At 42.8% G+C, this 21,939-nt stretch overlaps 1 protein-coding gene across 1 annotated transcript in view; it reads right to left on the reverse strand.

The window, feature by feature from the left end:
* Positions 1-21,939, reverse strand: part of LOC144798188 (uncharacterized) — a 233,882-nt gene that overhangs the window by 198,624 nt on the left and 13,319 nt on the right. The window contains exon 3 of the mRNA XM_078668936.1: positions 6,053-6,411. Within this exon, the coding sequence (XP_078525062.1) occupies positions 6,053-6,411 (359 nt within the window). The remainder of the gene's footprint in view (positions 1-6,052; positions 6,412-21,939) is intronic.

Raw genomic sequence — 21,939 nt, forward strand, 5'->3', positions numbered from 1 at the left:
TGATTGCCCTCACACGAGCGTGTATCCTAGCAGCAGGGATGACAGCAAACATTTACACGGACAGCCAGTATGCCTTCGGGGTGGTTCATCATTTTGGGCTCCTGTGGAAGGAAAGGGGATTCCTGACCTCACACGACACCCCCATCCTACACGGAGATCTAGTCTCCGCTCTGACTGAAGCAGTTCTCCTTCCCAAACGACTTGCTGTGATCAAATGTCAGGCACACAAAAGGGTGACAGATATCGTCGGACAGGGGAATGCACTGGCGGGCATCACCGCCCGGACGACTGCAGAGAATAGGACGACAACACGCATATACGTGACCAGGTCACAAACAGAAAAATGGAAGGACGCCAGGGAGACCATTAGGGACATCCAGATAGCCAGTGCACAACACGAATTGACTGAATGGGCGCGGGTGGGACTGAAGGACGATGAAGGCTGCTGGCGGACAAAAGACACGAACAAATGGTTGCTACCCAATTCATACTTGATCCCTATACTGACCATGGCTCACTCCCCTGCACACATAGGAGCAGCCCCTATGGCTGAACTTGTCTCCCGAGTTTGGCATAATGACAAAATTACAGACTCAGCCAAACGTCTGGTCCAACAATGTCTAATCTGTCTGCAACACAACCCTGGGAAAGGAACTGTCGTACCCCGAGGAGGGTTTGGGGTCCCCAACCACCCATTTGAAGTCCTACAGATGGACTATATTCAGTTAGAGAGAGGTCAAGGACTGAAGTATGTACTTGTTGTTGTATGCGCTTTTAGCAAATGGGTGGAAGCCTACCCGACGCGTGACAACACTGCCATTGCCACTGCAAAAGTACTACTGAAAGAGTTCTTCCCTCGCTACGGCCTTTGCCGTATTTTATGGAGTGACAATGGCCCCCATTTCATAGCCGAGGTTATCCAGCTTATCCTGAAGGGACTTGGGGTACGACAGAAATTCCACGCAGTTTTTCACCCCCAATCTGCTGGACTGGTCGAGCGGCACAACGCCACATTGAAACTAAAACTGGCGAAAATAGTGGCTACCACAGGACTAAAATGGCCAGACGCTCTTCCTCTGGCATTACTGTCAATGCGTTCCACCCCCACCAAACACCACTTGACCCCTTACGAGGTCGTTTTCGGCCGGCCCATGAGTATCTGGTCTGCACCCAAACCGACATCTATTCACGACGTCCCGGACGTCCTAATGTCTGACTATCTGTATAACCTAACTAAAACACTGTCTGTTATTCATCATCAGGTGCTGCAGGCCATCCCTGATGCTTCCAGGGGCCCCGCACATACCATACAGCGTGGAGATTTCGTCCTAATTCGGAACTTCCAGCGTGAGAAGAGTCTGGAACCCAGCTGGACGGGCCCCTGGCAAGTCTTGATCACCACCCGAACAGCTCTTCGAGTGGAGGGGAAGCGAAATTGGCTGCATGCACATCATTGCAAGAAAATCTCTCCGACCCTGACGTCGACCGAAGACGTGACCACCCAAGAAGAGCTCCTGAACAAAGACCGACCATCCCTGAGCTGCTACCCTGAGACAGAGACACTCGAATTGGCGAAATTCCCTGATCCCACTGTGCCATCCAGAGAAGGGTATAACCTGCGACGAAAGAAGGGAGCTTCGGCTAAGCAGGCCACTGACTAAGTTACATTTCTCAGACTGGTGGCCTAACACCACTAAGGCTGCCAGGAGAGAAGCCCAACGAAGTTTGTGGTTCTGCCCACTACCGAGCACCTTGAAGATGATGGAAGCGCCCGATACGAAGATGATGGAAGCAACCGGACATCCGAAGACCCACTACAGAAACCCGAAAACTGACAGGTTGCACAGCTCAAAGACTATTGCTCTTCTTATCGCTCTTCTCTTTTGCCTCCTCCTCATGACTACCTTCTGGATCGTGGAAGAGAACGCACCGGCTCATAAGACATTTCTAACGACTGCACAGCCTACCACCATGAAAGAACACTACCTGGCCTCTCTTTCACCTCAAATCCAAGAAAGGCGTAAGGAGTTCTGGAACAACTCCTTCATACAGTTGCTGCACCAACACAACCTTGCTGCCAATGCCACGAATTGCTGAATCTGTGGGTTGATACCACATGCCACCGGACATTCCATCCCCTTCATCCCTTCACCTTTCTCTGTTCATGGTTCCTGCCTTGCTTGGCTGATCCTCTTGCAAGAGAGCTACAGAGACAATGCCACTTCCAGCGGAACTATGTCGCACTTTTATCATGGGGTCTGGCTGAACAAAACCGGAAGAACTGCTGCTCCCTTCTGCCCTCTATCCTCCAATGCTTCTGTTCACATGGACATTACCGCCAAAGAAAGGGTGGAGATGCAAGTGTTCAACAATCCAGCCAGACCCACCTTCTCCTACCTCCGGAAACGAACGGCTGCCACCCTGACTGTGGCCCTATCTGTCGTCAATGTCTCGGGCCTTGTATGCATCACAGGCCATGGGACACAACTGGTGGGCCACAGCGCTTGCCGCATCACCAGAACTTTGGACTCACCCGACCCACCCTCTTTTGTCACCTCTCCAAACATGTACTTCGTCTGTGGTACAAAAGCCTACACCTGGCTCCCAAAGGGCTGGGGAGGTACCTGCTACATTGCCTTCATCCTTCCTCCGACCTATGTGGCTCCGGCAAACCATCACCGACAAAAACGAGCAAAGGACATTGAGCAGGCCGACTCCACTGGAGCACAATTCTTGGATGCAATAAAGGGACTTGTTCCACTTTGGGGTCCGATGGCAAACAGTCGTGCCATTCGGCATTTGTCCCAGGCAGTCGAAACAACGATGAACATTACAGCTGGTATCCTCACAAACAATACAGCCGAGCTTCAGGCGGTCCGTCTAGTGGCCCTTCAAAACCGCCTTGTTCTAGATGTGGTTCTGGCGGACCATGGAGGAGCATGCCGTATCATCGGGTCCAGCTGTTGTACCTACATACCAGACAATTCGCCCTCAGTCTACAAAGCCATTGAACACCTCCACAGACTCTCCTCAGAAGTTCATCAGGAACAAGACGGATGGTCACTTGGGAGTTGGTTCTCGAGTACTGTAAAGGACTGGGGATGGAGGTTGTTCATTATCGTGCTGATACCAATCGTCGTAATATGTGGACTCTGCCTGGGTATTCAATGCTTGCCGCCTCTGTGCTCACTGTTCGCTAACTATATTTGCCCTAAGACTCCGAACTTCGAAGCTGAACGTATGAAAGCTTTGTATGATATCGAAATACGTAATATAATGGGGATAGACATAAATTGACAAGCTGGCTAGAAATGTTGAAAAGGGAGGACTGTTAAAATCTGGATTGTGGCGTAAACATGATCGGCGCCATCTTGTCCTTTTCAGATCCATACGTGCGCGTAAGCAGCAGCCATTTTGTGTGCCTTGGCCTCTCTGCCCACTGCCAATAGCCTGCACGTCTCTCCCTCCACTCCCCAGCCTCGCAAGCTTCCCCCGCGCCCTGCCAGCCCCTGATCTCTCCTGCCTGGGCCATAACTGCACCCCCAGCGCGACCCTGCCTCAGAGCCACATCCCGTGCTGAACCCCCACACTCCTTTCATCTCACTCCTTTTGATAACCTCTTCCTCCCTGCCCGATTGTCCGGCCTGATCCCAGGCCATCACCTAGCCCAACAGATGCAGTTTTTTGCCCCTTACAGTAGGAACTCACCCCATCAAAGGAGCGGGGATTAATCACCGCTTTCGCACCCCGAAGATCCGACTGATCACACCCCCCCGTTCCCAGCGGAATGTCCAGCTGCGCGATAACCACCACATGCTGAGATCAAAGTGGGAACTCTACTGTAGAAATGTGTGGGAACGGGCCTGGACCGGGGATTCCGAGGATGTCTTTTCTGTCCTTCAAAGAAACATTACGGATGCAATGTATGTAATAAAGCCATAAACCTGTGTATAAGAGGCCAGGCCTCAGAGATGCGGGTAGAGCACCTCGAGAAGATACCCTGTTGTCTGATTTGACGTGTTCTGCTCCGTCGGAATAAACTCCTGTTTCCTGCCTTCCTGTCTCCAGCGCCTGCCTCTTTGTTTGGTAATCTCGAATGGTATGAGAGGCGGCTAACGCCGGGCAAATACTGAAGGGTTCTTGGTCGACCTCGGCCCAACCTTTTTACAACACTAACAAGCATTAATGGCCCCACACACTAACAAGCATTAATGGCCCCACACACTAACAAGCATCAATGGCCCCACATAGTAACAAGCATTAATGACTCCACACAGTAACAAGCATTGATGACTTCACACACTAACAAGCATTAATGACTCCACACAGTAACAAGCATCAATGACTCCACACAGTAACAAGCATCAATGACTCCACACAGTAACAAGCATCAATGACTCCACACAGTAACAAGCATCAATGACTCCACGCAGTAACAAGCATCAATGGCCCAACCCAGTAACAAGCATCAATGGCCCCACACAGTAACAAGCATCAATGACTCCACACACTAACAAGCATTAATTACTCCACACAGTAACAAGCATCGATGACTTCACACACTAACAAGCATCAAGGACTCCACACAGTAATAAGCATCAATGGACCCACACAGTAACAAGCATCAATGACTCCACACACTAACAAGCATTAATTACTCCACACAGTAACAAGCATCAATGGCCCCACACACAGTAACTAGCATCAATGGCCCCACACAATATCAAGCATCAAAGGCCCCACACACAGTAACAAGCCTCAATGGCCCAACCCAGTAACAAGCATCAATGGCCCCACACAGTAACAAGCATCAATGGCCCCACACAGTAACAAGCATTAATGGCTCCACGCAGTAACAAGCATCAATGGCCCCACAGTAACAAGCATCAATGGCCCAACACAGTAACAAGCATCAATGGCCCCACACAGTAACAAGCATCAATGGCTCCCCAAAATAATAAGCATTATTGGTCACACACAATAAACAGTATTAAGAGGCACACATGAGCAAAATCAATGGATTCACACCATTAACAATCAGGGTGCAAATCATCCCGGGCAGAGGAATGCAGGCTGCCGGAGAAGGGTCACTCTCAGGAGGGACATGTGAAGCATGATGTGGTGCAGGAGTTGGCAACAGCTCCAGGGCTGCTTTGATTTCTCATCTTTCCTTCCTTCCTCATCCAGGCCCAGCCACAATGAGAATGTCATGGTCCTCCTCGCCTAACCATTGACTCCAAACATACATTGTTGCTGGGACATGAACTCTGAGAACCCTTATAACATGGCCGCCATGGAAGATTGTGGGCTCTGCTATGTGGAGCCAGGTCCAGCCAGTGAAGGAGCAGGAAGTGTGCCAGGCATAAGGCAAAGGTCAATAATAGCCAATGACAACTCAGGGCGGGTTGGTCGTCTCCATGGAGAATGCCACCAGTATAACAGCCCCTTTGTCTCAAACGTACACATAGCAAGAGACAAATTATGTTATTCCAGGTGCTTCAGTGCCAGCAGAGGGACCTTTGTCCATTGACAAATGCAGCCCATGCATGGCAACACCACTCTGCTTTCCTAGGCGACAATCTGGATTATCTGTGATGTTATTAATGGAGCTGGGCCACATTAAGGCAAAAACTAAAAAGTGGGCATTGACAGAGATGATGGAAACACATTAATAATATTTGATGAAGCACTTATACCCCTTGGGCCAAAGTTGACAGCATCTCTCCAAAAGCCTGGATGCCTGGGAGGGGGGCTGGGGGGCTGGTGGAGGTTATGGTGGTGGTGGAGGTGGTGGTGGTGGTGGTGATGATGGTGGTAGTGGTGGTGATGCTGGTGCTGGTGCTGGTGGTGATGATGGGGCTGAGTGCAGGGATAAACACATGAACAGCTTGCCATTAAGGATGAGAGCTGCATGACTGGATAGTCTGAGCCTGGCAGAGCTGACAGATTAGACTTGCAGAGAAGGTGGAAGAGACATAGCTAAAGTAGGGTAAAGCTGGAAAACTAAGAATAAAATGAAAAGCCTAGGAGAAAGGCAGTGACAGCGTCTCACCTGTGCAAGGTATTCCAGCCCTGGAGGTATGTTCGGCAGTGCTGCCATGTATGGCACTGGCTGAAAGCCTGAGGTGCCAGCTGCTTGGTACGACTGTGGCAGCCCAGCCTCGTTGCCCTGGTACTGCTGAGGCTGGTTCTGCTGAGGCTGGTACTGCTGAGGCTGGTGCTGCTGAGGCTGGTACTGCTGAGGCTGGTGCTGCTGAGGCTGGTATTGCTGAGGCTGGTGCTGCTGAGGCTGGTACTGCTGAGGCTGGTGCTGCTGAGGCTGGTTCTGCTGAGGCTGGTGCTGCTGAGGCTGGTGCTGCTGAGGCTGGTGCTGCTGAGGCGGGTACTGAGGCTTGTTCTCAATTCTATCACCTGATGGGGAAGGAAGGACAAGGCAGCATTAACCACCCACCTCTCCTCCTGACCCTAACATGGAACAGTCACTACTATTACTTCCGGGTGGCTCTCAATGAGCGTTGATTGTGGGCTTGGTATTAGATTTTCATAAAAAAATATGTAATATGGCTACAAATCTCCATACTTTTGTAATTAAATGTACTTTATTTAAATGCTGTTTACTTCACATAAGCTTCAGGAATGAATAGACTAGTGCAACACTTACAAAAAATACACACTTCCACCAAAGAAAATTAAGATATAGCACTAGAAATGAGAAATATGATTCTGCTTTTAAAAAAGGAAACACTTTTATACGCTTCCTAGTCTGCAGTCTGACGGTGGCCTCATTTTAGGTGTGCTGTGAGCCACCAGAGATGGTAAGCTTCACTCCAAGATAAGTGGGGCTACTGATCATGATGGCTTTATAGATGATTCAGCTGGTTTTGAAGATGGTGGTGGCTGGCAAGGGGAGAACATGGAGTTCCATCTGAGTCAGCAGCGGCTCCTCCGTAATGGCGGAAGAGCGTCGTCCCACTGCAAGCCAGAAAAAACAAAATGATCATAAAAGACTTTTAGTATAGTTTTATTCTACTGACTGAGCTGATGCCAGTCTAGGGCAGGGCCGGGCCATGTCAGGGAGAAGGAGTGGTGGGCACTGTGAGTGTGCATGTCGGTTTGGATGGCCGTCTTAGGATGGCCAAACAGACATGCGCACTTAGGTTTCTCCAACCCAGCTGTATTCCACAGCTGGGTGGAGAAATGAAATGAAAAAATATATATTGGGCTACATTGGGCTATATATATGTTAGAGCCCAAATGTAGCCCAATGTAGCCCAATGTAGCCCAAAGATGGCCACCAGAGACAAAAAAAACAAATGTAGCCCGAATATCAGCCAGATGTAGCCCAACTATAGCCCAATGACAGAATGTCCCAGAGTGTTCTAAAGAACAACTAGAGCGCTAACAGTCTTACTTATGACAAAAGTATGGCACACCTGAAGTCATCTTGATTGGAATAAAGTGTTAACACTTAAAAAATTTAATTTGCAAAGGAACAAAATGAGGGGGTTCATTTTGCCATAGAAATTATGATTAGTGCTGAAGAAAGAAAAATGAGGGCACATTTTGAGTGACTTCTCAAATCCTCTTATATTTCATTGAAAAAATTCTGATATGCAGTCTCCCAAGATGGCCACCAGAGGCAAAAGAGCCCAAATGTAGCCCAAATATCAGCCAGATGTAGCCCAACTATAGCCCAATGACAGAATGTCCCAGAGTGTTCTAAAGAACAACTAGAACGCTAACAGTCTTACTTATGACAAAAGTATGGCACACCTGAAGTCATCTTGATTGGAATAAAGTGGTAACACTTAATACATTTAATTTGAAAAGGAACAAAATGAGGGGTTTCATTTTGCCATAGAAATTTTATTACCTAGGTATATATAGTTAGGATTGTTTTCAATAGGGAAATCGCAACATTCTATTGGGAATAACGTTTGCGCCGGTTGAGGAATCTTCCTGAAATTTTCCTTAACTTTGCCTCGCGGCGCTCCGCTCCTTCCCTGAAAGTTTGGGGGGGATTCGTCAAGTGGGGGCCGAGATAAAAGGGGGGTCCCAAAACGTGTTTTCCCCATGTTAATTTCCATAAGGCGGTTGGACTCACTTTTAGCCCGAACGGCTGAATGGTTTTCCACCAAACTTGGCAAAATTGTAGGGACTGGTAGCCCGATGTGCCTTTGCTATGCCTCAAGATATGTGCTCCAGTGGTTTTTACGAAAATTAACTTTGAAAAAATATATATTGGGCTACATTGGGCTATATATATGTTAGAGCCCAAATGTAGCCCAATGTAGCCCAATGTAGCCCAAAGATGGCCACCAGAGACAAAAAAAAGCCCAAATATCAGCCAGATGTAGCCCAACTATAGCCCAATGACAGAATGTCCCAGAGTGTTCTAAAGAACAACTAGAGCGCTAACAGTCTTACTTATGACAAAAGTATGGCACACCTGAAGTCATCTTGATTGGAATAAAGTGTTAACACTTAAAACATTTAATTTGCAAAGGAACAAAATGAGGGGGTTCATTTTGCCATAGAAATTATGATTAGTGCTGAAGAAAGAAAAATTAGGGCACATTTTGAGTGACTTCTCAAATCCTCTTATATTTCATTAAAAAATTCTGATATGCAGTCTCCCAAGATGGCCACCAGAGACAAAAGAGCCCAAATGTAGCCCGAATATCAGCCAGATGTAGCCCAACTATAGCCCAATGACAGATTGTCCCAGAGTGTTCTAAAGAACAACTAGAACGCTAACAGTCTTACTTATGACAAAAGTATGGCACACCTGAAGTCATCTTGATTGGAATAAAGTGTTAACACTTAAAACATTTAATTTGCAAAGGAACAAAATGAGGGGGTTCATTTTGCCATAGAAATTATGATTAGTGCTGAAGAAAGAAAAATTAGGGCACATTTTGAGTGACTTCTCAAATCCTCTTATATTTCATTAAAAAATTCTGATATGCAGTCTCCCAAGATGGCCACCAGAGACAAAAGAGCCCAAATGTAGCCCGAATATCAGCCAGATGTAGCCCAACTATAGCCCAATGACAGATTGTCCCAGAGTGTTCTAAAGAACAACTAGAACGCTAACAGTCTTACTTATGACAAAAGTATGGCACACCTGAAGTCATCTTGATTGGAATAAAGTGGTAACACTTAATACATTTAATTTGAAAAGGAACAAAATGAGGGGTTTCATTTTGCCATAGAAATGTTTTATATATATATATATATATATTCACTGAAAAAACCATAGGTTACACACCAGTTATAGTTAGGAATTAGCATTTAAAAAACCTTTGAAATTCACTGAAAAAACCATAGGTTTCACACCAGTTATAGTTAGCTGGAAATTTTACTCGCATAAAACCATTGAAATTCCCACGTTATAGTTAGTTGGACTCACGATAACTTGCACGTCTGCAATGCACTGCTGATGATGTCACATATTACATCACTCATGCATATATTTAAATATTTAAACATTACTCGCTAATATATGTATTCACTAAGATACACCTAATAAGCCAGTTAACCAATCAACTTTTGTTTTAAAAAACACTGAAAAAACCTTAGGTTTCAGGCCTTATATAGTTAGGAATTAGCATTTAAAAAACCTTTGAAATTCACTGAAAAAACCATAGGTTTCAGGCCTTATATAGTTAGGAATTAGCATTTAAAAAAACCTTCGAAATTCACTGAAAAAACCATAGGTTTCAGTTGTTATATAGTTAGGAATTAGTTTTTACAAAACCTTTGAAATTCACTCAAAAAACTATAAGTTTTAGTGGTGTTATAGTTAGCTGGACATTTTACTCATACAAAACCAATGAAATTGCTCCTATATAGTTAGTTGTACTAACTATATTTCGCGCACCCGCAATCCACTGCTGATGATGTCACATATTAGATCATTCATGACATGTTCAGTGACATCACTGATGACATCTCAAATGACATCACTGATGACATCACTGATGACATCATCCACGTGACAATCACATACACCTTTTCATACACTATTACAATTTTTCATCACTGTTAGTAAAATACAGAGTATCATATTTAAATCCATTGTCACAGCAATACAAGTGTCTAAAAATCCACTCAGTGATTCATAGATGTATACACACATCTAATCACTTACCTATGGATTCACTCATACATGCTGTCAATGAACAATAGAACACTATCAAAAATACTTATACATCTATATCGACATTAAACAACAGCACGCATCCTATTCACATATGAAGTCATCCTACTCACTTATGCAAACAATGGATCATACTTACATATTTACTTAGCAAAACACTTATACAAACGCCACTTCTTCTATTCATTTAGATAGTAAGTCATACTTAGTGAATTATAAAATCATTATTACAAGTATACAGTTATCCATACAGTCACTCACACAATCATTGTGTCTTATGTATACTTATTTATATACAACAACTGACACATACACTGCCTTTTATTTTTCTAGTTTGTTGGAACTGTACCTTTGAGAAATATATTTGCTCATCACCACACCCATAAAGAGATTCCCTCACCCAAACTGTTAGAACATGTAGTTTTAACTTCATATATCTACTGAATCAACTATTCACACATCTTTGGACAGTCACACACCCCCCACCGAACCACACACACTTTTACACTCCCATACAAATACTCAGTTAACTAATCAATAACTAATATAGACTTTCACATAGCTAGTAACCAACTGTAGAATCAGTTTACACAACAACTGACAAAGTGATACAGATATTCACACAGTTTAGTCACTATCCACTATATTTAGTGAGACATTATAAATTGGTCAAGTAAACAGTCAATTACACTGCTACTAAATCCTCCATCCAAATATTTATTTATACATATCCACTCATTCTTCAATGTAAATTGCTATATATATAATGCATATTTAAATAACGAAGCAAACCACATTCACTGGATGATGTCATCAGTGATGTCATCAGTGATGTCATTTGAGATGTCATCAGTGATGTCACTGACCATGTCATGAATGATCTAATATGTGACATCATCAGCAGTGGATTGCGGGTGCGCGAAATATAGTTAGTACAACTAACTATATAGGAGCAATTTCATTGGTTTTGTATGAGTAAAATGTCCAGCTAACTATAACACCACTAAAACTTATAGTTTTTTGAGTGAATTTCAAAAGTTTTTTAAAAACGAATTCCTAACTATATAACTCCTGAAACCTATGGTTTTTTCAGTGAATATATATATATATATATATATATATATATATATATATTACCTACTGGCGATAGCCAGTAGGTATATATAGTTAGGATTTTTTTCCTATGGGATTTTTGAAAATTCTATGTCGAATAACTTTGGCGTTTGAGGACAGAATTGGCTGAAATTTTCAGGAAAATGGAACATTTTGTTTCTGAGCAGCCCCTGAAAATTTGGGGGAGTTTCGTCAAGGGGGGGCCGAGAAAAAAGGGGGGTCCCAAAACGTGTTTTTCCCATGCAATTTTCCATAGGGTGGTTGGCCTCACTTTTAGCCTGAACGGCTGAATGGATTTACACCAAACTTGGCAAAATTGTAGGGACTGGTAGCCCGATGTGCCTTTGCTATGTCTCAAGATATAGGCTCCAGTGGTTTTTACGAAAATTAACTTTGAAAAATATATATTGGGCTACATTGGGGTATATATATGTTGGAGCCCAAATGTAGCACAAATGTAGCCCAATGTAGCCCAATGTAGCCCAAAGATGGCCACCAGAGACAAAAAAAAAACAAATGTAGCCCAAATATCAGCCAGATGTAGCCCAACTATTGCCCAATGACAGAATGTCCCAGAGTGTTCTAAAGAACAACTAGAGTGCTAACAGTCCTACTTATTACAAAGGTATGGCACACCTGAAGCCATCTTGATTGGAATAAAGTGGTAACTCTTAAAACATTTAATTTAAAAAGGAACAAAATGAGGGGGTTCATTTTGCCATAGAAAGTATGATTAGCGAATATATGACGAAATCCCGCATACCATCAGTCCGCAAAAAAAATCCCGCATGTACTATTAGGCCGCAAATTAAAATAACGAAAACCTTTAGAACGAATATGCCTTTAGCATACACTAAACAACTAAACTACCCTAAACCCTAAAACACTACCCCCAGCATGACCCTACACTACACAAACAGTACAACACTACCCTAATCCCTAAAACACTACCCCCAGCATGACCCTACACTACACAAACACTACAACACTACCCTAAACCCTAAAACACTACCCCCAGCATGACCCTACACTACGCAAACACTACAACACTACCCTAAACCCTAAAACACTACCCCCAGCATGACCCTACACTACACAAACACTACAACACAACCCTAAACCCTAAAACACTGGCCCCAGCATGACCCTACACTACGCAAACCCTACAACACAACCCTAAACCCTAAAACACTACCCCTAGCATGACCCTACACTACGCAAACACTACAACACTACCCTAAACCCTAAAACACTACCCCCAGCATGACCCTACACTACGCAAACACTACAACACTACCCAAAACCCTAAAACACTACACCCCAGCATGACCCTACACTACGCAAACACTACAACACTACCCTAAACCCTAAAACACTACCACCAGCATGACCCTACACTACGCAAACACTACAACACTACCCAAAACCCTAAAACACTAAACCCCAGTATGACCCTACACTACGCAAACACTACAACACTACCCTGAACCCTAAAACACTACCCCCAGCATGACCCTACACTACGCAAACACTACAACACTACCCTAAACCCTAAAACACTACCCCCAGCATGACCCTACACTACGCAAACACTACAACACTACCCTAAACCCTAAAACACTACCCCCAGCATGACCCTACACTACGCAAACACTACAACACTACCCAAAACCATAAAACACTACCCCCAGCATGACCCTACACTACGCAAACACTACAACACTACCCAAAACCCTAAAACACTACCACCCAGCATGACCCTACACTACGCAAACACTACAACACTACCCAAAACCCTAAAACACTACCCCCAGCATGACCCTACACTACGCAAACACTACAACACTACCCAAAACCCTAAAACACTACCCCCAGCATGACCCTACACTACGCAAACACTACAACACTACCCAAAACCCTAAAACACTACACCCCAGCATGACCCTACACTACGCAAACACTACAACACTACCCAAAACCCTAAAACACTACCCCCAGCATGACCCTACACTACGCAAACACTACAACACTACCCAAAACCCTAAAACACTACCCCCAGCATGACCCTACACTACGCAAACACTACAACACTACCCCAAACCCTAAAATACTACACCCCAGCATGACCCTACACTACGCAAACACTACAACACTACCCCAAACCCTAAAACACTACCCCCAGCATGACCCTACACTACGCAAACACTACAACACTATCCTAAACCCTAAAACACTACGCCCAGCATGACCCTACACTACGCAAACACTACAACACTACCCTAAACCCTAAAACACTAGCCCCAGCATGACCCTACACTACGCAAACACTACAACACAACCCTAAACCCTAAAACACTACCCCCAGCATGACCCTACACTACGCAGACACTACAACACTACCCTAAACCCTAAAACACTACCCCCAGCATGACCCTACACTACGCAAACACTACAACACAACCCTAAACCCTAAAACACTACCCCCAGCATGACCCTACACTAAACAACCACTACAACACTACCCTGAACCCTAAAACACTACCCCCAGCATGACCCTACACTACGCAAACACTACAACACTACCCTAAACCCTAAAACACTACCCCCAGCATGACCCTACACTACGCAAACACTACAACACTACCCTAAACCCTAAAACACTACCCCCAGCATGACCCTACACTACGCAAACACTACAACACTACCCAAAACCCTAAAACACTACCCCCAGCATGACCCTACACTACGCAAACACTACAACACTACCCAAAACCCTAAAACACTACCCCCCAGCATGACCCTACACTACGCAAACACTACAACACTACCCAAAACCCTAAAACACTACCCCCAGCATGACCCTACACTACGCAAACACTACAACACTACCCAAAACCCTAAAACACTACCCCCAGCATGACCCTACACTACGCAAACACTACAACACTACCCAAAACCCTAAAACACTACCCCCAGCATGACCCTACACTACGCAAACACTACAACACTACCCAAAACCCTAAAACACTACCCCCAGCATGACCCTACACTACGCAAACACTACAACACTACCCTAAACCCTAAAATACTACACCCCAGCATGACCCTACACTACGCAAACACTACAACACTACCCAAAACCCTAAAACACTACCCCCAGCATGACCCTACACTACGCAAACACTACAACACTATCCTAAACCCTAAAACACTACGCCCAGCATGACCCTACACTACGCAAACACTACAACACTACCCTAAACCCTAAAACACTAGCCCCAGCATGACCCTACACTACGCAAACACTACAACACAACCCTAAACCCTAAAACACTACCCCCAGCATGACCCTACACTACGCAAACACTACAACACTACCCTAAACCCTAAAACACTACCCCCAGCATGACCCTACACTACGCAAACACTACAACACAACCCTAAACCCTAAAACACTACCCCCAGCATGACCCTACACTAAACAACCACCACAACTCTACACTACACTAACACAACACTACACTACACAACACTACACTACACTACACAATCACTAACCCACGAAAAAATTAACACAAACCCACTTACCTCTCTCGTCATCGTGGTTTTCACAACGCAAATGCATTTACCATACATGCCTTTAAAATGTAATTCTTTGTAAAGGCATGCGCGATAAATGCACATGCGTTTTGAAAAAATGCGGGATAATGGTATGCGAGGTCAATGACCTTGCGGGATAATGGTATGCGGACTGAAAGTCTGCGGGATAAAAAATGCGGGAAAATGGCTGCAAACCATGATTAGCAGCAGACTTCCCTGGTGAGCACTAGCTTTACTACAGTGATCTAATGAGCAACTAGAGTGCTAACATTCAGAATTTATGGCAAATGTGTGACACATCTGAATGCCTTCTTGATAGAACCAAAGTAAACAAGCATTGAAAATGCAATAGATCTCGCCCTCGTTTAAGTTAAAGCCATTCTGTTTGTAATGAGGTGGCTTTTTAGCTTTGCTTTTATTAGTGTTTTTAAAACTTTCATGTAAATAACATGCATATGTATGCATATATGTATATGTAAGCATGCATTTATATTTATATAGATATGCAGATTATATATGTTTATATATGTATATTACCTACTGGCGATAGCCAGTGGGTATATATAGTTAGGATTTTTTCTCTATGGGATTTCTGAAAATTCTATGTCTAATAATTTTGGCGTTTGTGGACGGAATTGCCTGAAACTTTCAGGAAAATGGCACATTTTGTTTCTGAGCAGCCCCTGAAAATTTGGGGGGGTTTCGTCAAGGGGGGGCCGAGAAAAAAGGGGGGTCCCAAAACGCGTTTTTCCCATTCATTTTTCCATAGGGCGGTTGGACTCACTTTTAGCTCGAACGGCTGAATAGATTTACATGAAACTTGGCAAAATTGTAGATATGATTTGCCCGACGTGCCTTTGCTGTGTCTCAATATATATGCTCCAGTGGATTTTGAGAAATTAACGTTTAAAAAAAAATATATATCTGTGACAGCGCTCCGGTTAGCGCCCCGGTTCGCGTACCTGACGCGTAACGGAACTTCGCGAAGCGAAGCTGATTGGCTCTCCGGTGTCTGTCAACATTCTAAACAGTCCGGAGCGGCCGCCATCTTGTCTCTCGGTACGATCGAGAGACAAGATGTGGTGAAAAACGAAGGGGGAAATGAAGGAAAGGGGGCAAGGTAGACCACTCCTGACCCCCTAGGATTGATGAGGGGGATATTAAAGTGCCCCGCGGGGCAAAAAATATATATTTTTTTTTTGCGATTTTACGCCGTAGAGGCGCGTCCCGGTACGCGAACCGGGCAGCTCACCGGGCAGCTCACCGGGCAGCTCACCGGGCAGCTCACCGGGCAGCTAACCGGGCAGCTAACCGGCAGCGTAGCTGTCAACATTGTAAACAGTCCGGAGCGGCCGCCATCTTGTCTCTCGGTAGGTTCGAGAGACAAGATGTGGTGAAAAAAGAAGGGGGAAATGAAGGAAAGGGGGCAAGGTAAACCCCTCCTGACCCCCTAGGATTGATGAGGGGGATATTAAAGTCCCCCGCGATTTTTCGCGGTAGAGGCGCTTCCCAGTACGCAAACCGGGCAGCTAACCGGCAGCGTAACGGGAGTCCGCCATCTTGTGTTTTTGGAGCGTCCGGTTCGCGTACCGGGTAGCGTCCCGGTAAGCGTAACAAGGGGAAAACCAAGAGAAACAGTAAAAAAAAAAATTAAGGGAATAGATTTCCAGCAAACTTGGCAAAATTGGAGGGACTGTTTGTTTGATGTGCCTTTGCAAGGCCTCAAGATATGTGCACGTGTGGATTTTGTCTAATTAAGGTTAAAAAAATATATATATCTGTAAGCGTGCTCCGGCACGCTTACGTTACGGGTTTTGTTTGCGCTGCAGAGCCGATACGTCACGGTTATGCGACGCGTCATGAGGCGTCTCACGTGGCTACGTGATACGTCACGTAATAAAGAATATATTTTACAGCTATAGATATTAGCTTTTAAAAAACCAATGAAATTCACTGAAAAAACCATAGGTTATAGACCATATATAGTTAGGAATTTGCATTTACAAAACCTTGAAAATTCACTGAAAAAACCATAGGTTAGAGACCATATATAGTTAGCTGGACATTTTATTGACATAAAACCAATGAAATTCCATATATAGTTAGTTGCACTAACTATATATCGCGCACCCGCAATCCACTGCTGATGATGTCACATATTACATCATTCATGACATGGTCAGTGACATCACTGATGACATCACTGATGACATCTCAAATGACATCACTGATGACATCACTGATGACATCTCAAATGACATCACTGATGACATCATGACACACCAATACCAGTTACTACATATGCACTCACTGATTCCTACGTCTACACACACATTCACTCATTCACCCATACAATCACTCATACATACAGTCACTCATTATTACAACACTATCATATGCACTCATACACCTATGCAGACACTCACACACTGCCACTCATCCATGGAGTTACTCACACACCTAGTCAGTCCTGTAAAGAATCAAACACACTTCCATTTCCTCATCTATACAGTTAAACACAGAACACCATACTTCAGTGACATCACTGATGACATCACTGATGACATCTCAAATGACATCACTGATGACATCTCAAATGACATCACTGATGACATCATGACACACCAATACCAGTTACTACATACGCACTCACTGATTCCTACGTCTACACACACATTCACTCATTCACCCATACAATCACTCATACATACAGTCACTCATTATTACAACACTATCATATGCACTCATACACCTAGTCAGTCCTGTGAAGAATCAATCACACTTCGATTTCCTCATCTATACAGTTAAACACAGAACACCATACTTTTCACACATATACTAACACATACTTACTCTCTTATACAATCACTGATACAAGTACACATTGATATGCACAGAGTCACACACCTCCCAGCCAGCCACACACACACTCAGTCTTCCATACATCCACTCATTCTTCAATATGTAAAACATATTTAAACTTTACAAAAACACACAGACACTAGATGATGTCATCAGTGATGTCATTTGAGATGTCATCAGTGATGTCATCAGTGATGTCATTTGAGATGTCATCAGTGATGTCATCAGTGATGTCACTGACCATGTCATGAATGATGTAATATGTGACATCATCAGCAGTGGATTGCGGGTGCGCGATATATAGTTAGTGCAACTAACTATATATGGAATTTCATTGGTTTTATGTCAATAAAATGTCCAGCTAACTATATATGGTCTCTAACCTATGGTTTTTTCAGTGAATTTTCAAGGTTTTGTAAATGCAAATTCCTAACTATATATGGTCTATAACCTATGGTTTTTTCAGTGAATATATATATATATATATATATATATATATATAGTCAAGGCACATATATGTGGAGTTATATATAGTACAACTTTACTTAACTATAGAAAATTACCTTCACAATATTTTGTCCCACTATATTTTTGGTTCCGATATTCTATCTAAACACAGTAATATAGGTACAGCAAGGATCAGTGAGTTCATGTGTGCACAATGATCCGTAACCTCTCAGATCATTGAAGTGCAATAGTCCCCTGTGCTGGTGGTGTATACAATCCCTAGAAGACCCTGTATCTCACAGCCAGCAGCCTCATACACTGATTCTGTAATGTAAATATGGAAAATACTTTTGTTGGTAATGTAAGTAAACAAATATTGGACTCAATATGTATTGGGCAAAGATATATGTTACAGCTTTGACATTTGGTTGTTCAATGCTGAAGTAACTAATTAAGAACAAGATTTTTTACTTTGCATTCTAGAACTTGTAGTGTTACGTATGCCTCTGTCCATTCAGGACTTCAAGTACTAGGATACAATGTACATATTGACCTGAAGAGCTGCAGAGCATGGGGCACTCAAAGGGCTCATTACGATGTCAGTCGTGGACATCGCCGTGGTTTCAGGACTGTCTATCCAGACACCGAAATTACGATTCAGCCCCACATGGTGCGGTCGCACACTCCCTTTTCTCTATGGGAGCTTGTGCTGCGGTGGGAAAGCTGCCCAGCACAAGCTCCCATTGAGAAATGGGAGTTTGTGTGAATCCCCGCTCCATCATGGTTCCTGCCACACAGTGCAGGGATTCTCAGGGGGGCACCATAGGTCATCCCCAGGCCCACAACTTTGACAAATTGACAAAGGCTGAACACCGAAATGCGTCTTGTTTGCCAGGAGTTCGTGAATAAAATCTTCTGAACTCCCCCATGAGTGCTGTCATCTGTTACGGGTACGATTACCCGATGGAGCTGGGAGCGGAATGTTCAAGCGGAAACACCCCCGCTTGGTGTGCACCCGTTCTTGAGTGCAACTGGCTGGTGTTTCGGAGCTGGAATATATATATATATATATATATATATATATATTCACTGAAAAAACCATAGGTTTCAGACCTTATATAGTTAGGAATTAGCATTTAAAAAAACCTTTGAAATTCACTGAAAAAAACATAGGTTTCAGGCCTTATATAGTTAGGAATTAGCATTTAAAAAAACCTTTGAAATTCACTGAAAAAAACATAGGTTTCAGGAGTTATATAGTTAGGAATTAGCTTTTACAAAACCTTTGAAATTCACTCAAAAAACTATAGGTTTTAGTGGTGTTATAGTTAGCTGGACATTTTACTCATACAAAACCATTGAAATTGCTCCTATATAGTTAGTTGTACTAAGTATATATCGCGCACCCGCAATCCACTGCTGATGATGTCACATATTAGATCATTCATGACATGGTCAGTGACATCACTGATGACATCTCAAATGACATCACTGATGACATCACTGATGACATCATCCAGTGAATGTGGTTTGCTTCGTTATTTAAATATGCATTATGTATATAGCAATTTGCATTGAAGTGGATATATAAATAAATATTTGGATGGAGGATTTAGTAGCAGTGTAATTGACTGTTTACTTGACCAATTTATAATGTCTCACTAAATATAGTGGATAGTGACTAAACTGTGTGACTATCTGTATCACTTTGTCAGTTGTTGTGTAAACTGATTCTACAGTTGGTTACTAGCTATGTGAAAGTCTATATTAGTTATTGATTAGTTAACTGAGTATGTGTATGGGAGTGTGAAAGTGTGTGTGGTTCGGTGGAGGGTGTGTGACTGTCCAAAGATGTGTGAATAGTTTATTCAGTAGATATATGAAGTTAAAACTACATGTTCTAACAGTTTGGGTGAGGGAATCTCTTTATGGGTGTGGAGATGAGCAAATATATTTCTCAACGGTACAGGTCCAACAAACTAGAAAAATAAAAAGCAGTGTATGTGTCAGTTGTTGTATATAAATAAGTATACATAAGACACAATGATTGTGTGAGTGACTGTATGGATAACTGTATACTTGTAATAATGATTTTATAATTCACTAAGTATGACTTACTTTCTAAATGAATAGAAGAAGTGGTGTTTGTATAAGTGTTTTGCTTAGTAAATATGTAAGTATGATCCATTGTTTGCATAAGTGAGTAGGAGGACTTCATATGTGAATAGGATGTGTGCTGTTGTTTAATGTCGATATAGATGTATAAGTATTCTTGATAGTGTTCTATTGTTCATTGACAGCATGTATGAGTGAATCCATAGGTAAGGGATTAGATGTGTGTATACATGTATGCATCACTGAGTGGATTTTTAGATACTTGTATTGCTGTGACAATGGATTTAAATATGATACTCTATATTTTACAAAGAGTGATGAAAAATTGTAATAGTATATGAAAAGGTGTATGTGATTGTCACGTGGATGATGTAATCAGTGATGTCATCAGTGAAGTCATTTGAGATGTCATCAGTGATGTCACTGACCAGGTCATGAATGATCTAATATGTGACATCATCATCAGTGGATTGCGGGTGCGCGATATATACTTAGTATAACTAACTATATAGGAGCAATTTCAATGGTTTTGTATGAGTAAAATGTCCAGCTAACTATAACACCACTAAAACTTATAGTTTTTTGAGTGAATTTCAAAGGTTTTGTAAAAGCTAATTCCTAACTATATAACTCCTGAAACCTATGGTTTTTTCAGTGAATATATATATATATATATATATATATATATATATATATATATATATACATACCTATAATTATACATAAATACATGATTACATACATAGTTACATTAATATGTACATTCATACATACATACATTCATATATGCATACATGCATTCATGCCTTCATTAATGCAAACATACATACATACATGAATACATACATATAAACATACCTGCATACATACATACATTAATATATGCATACATGTATACATACATGCATACATGAATACATACAAACATAGTTACATTAATACATACATTTAAACATACATATACACATACATACATGCATACCTACATATACAAATACATACATGCATACATACATTAATACAAACATATATGCATACATACATGGATACATACATACATATATACATACATACCTGCATACATACATTCATTAATGCAAACATACATACATACATGGGTACATACACATATACATACCTGCATACAAACATAGATTAATACATGCATACATGTATACATACATGAATACATATAAACATAGTTACATGAATATATATATATTCGTAAATACATATACACATACATACATACATTAATACAAACATATATGCATACATAAATAGATAGATTCATACATATATACAGTGTGGCTCAATGGTTAGAGTGGCAGACCCTGATGCAGAGGTCTAGCCCGGGACCAGGGTTCAATTCCCCGCCTCGGCGGGTCTTGAGCTAAAAAATTCCACGGACCTGATAATTCTCGCCTCGGTGCCTATTCCAATCATGGGTCCCACTCTGCAACTCTGGGCAATAGCTTGCTTAATCTCCACAACGGCCCCCACAATGCTAAGGATGCCTGGCCTCCACCATGGGGGTGCCCAGGAGTGGACACCTCACAGGGAAAGCCAGGAGGGGTTCCATAGCGGTATTCGTACAAGTGCCTTGAGACCCTTGTGGGTGAGTAGTGCGCTATACAAGT

Source organism: Lissotriton helveticus, chromosome 12, assembly GCF_964261635.1.
Source record: "Lissotriton helveticus chromosome 12, aLisHel1.1, whole genome shotgun sequence".
Taxonomy (NCBI): domain Eukaryota; kingdom Metazoa; phylum Chordata; class Amphibia; order Caudata; family Salamandridae; genus Lissotriton; species Lissotriton helveticus.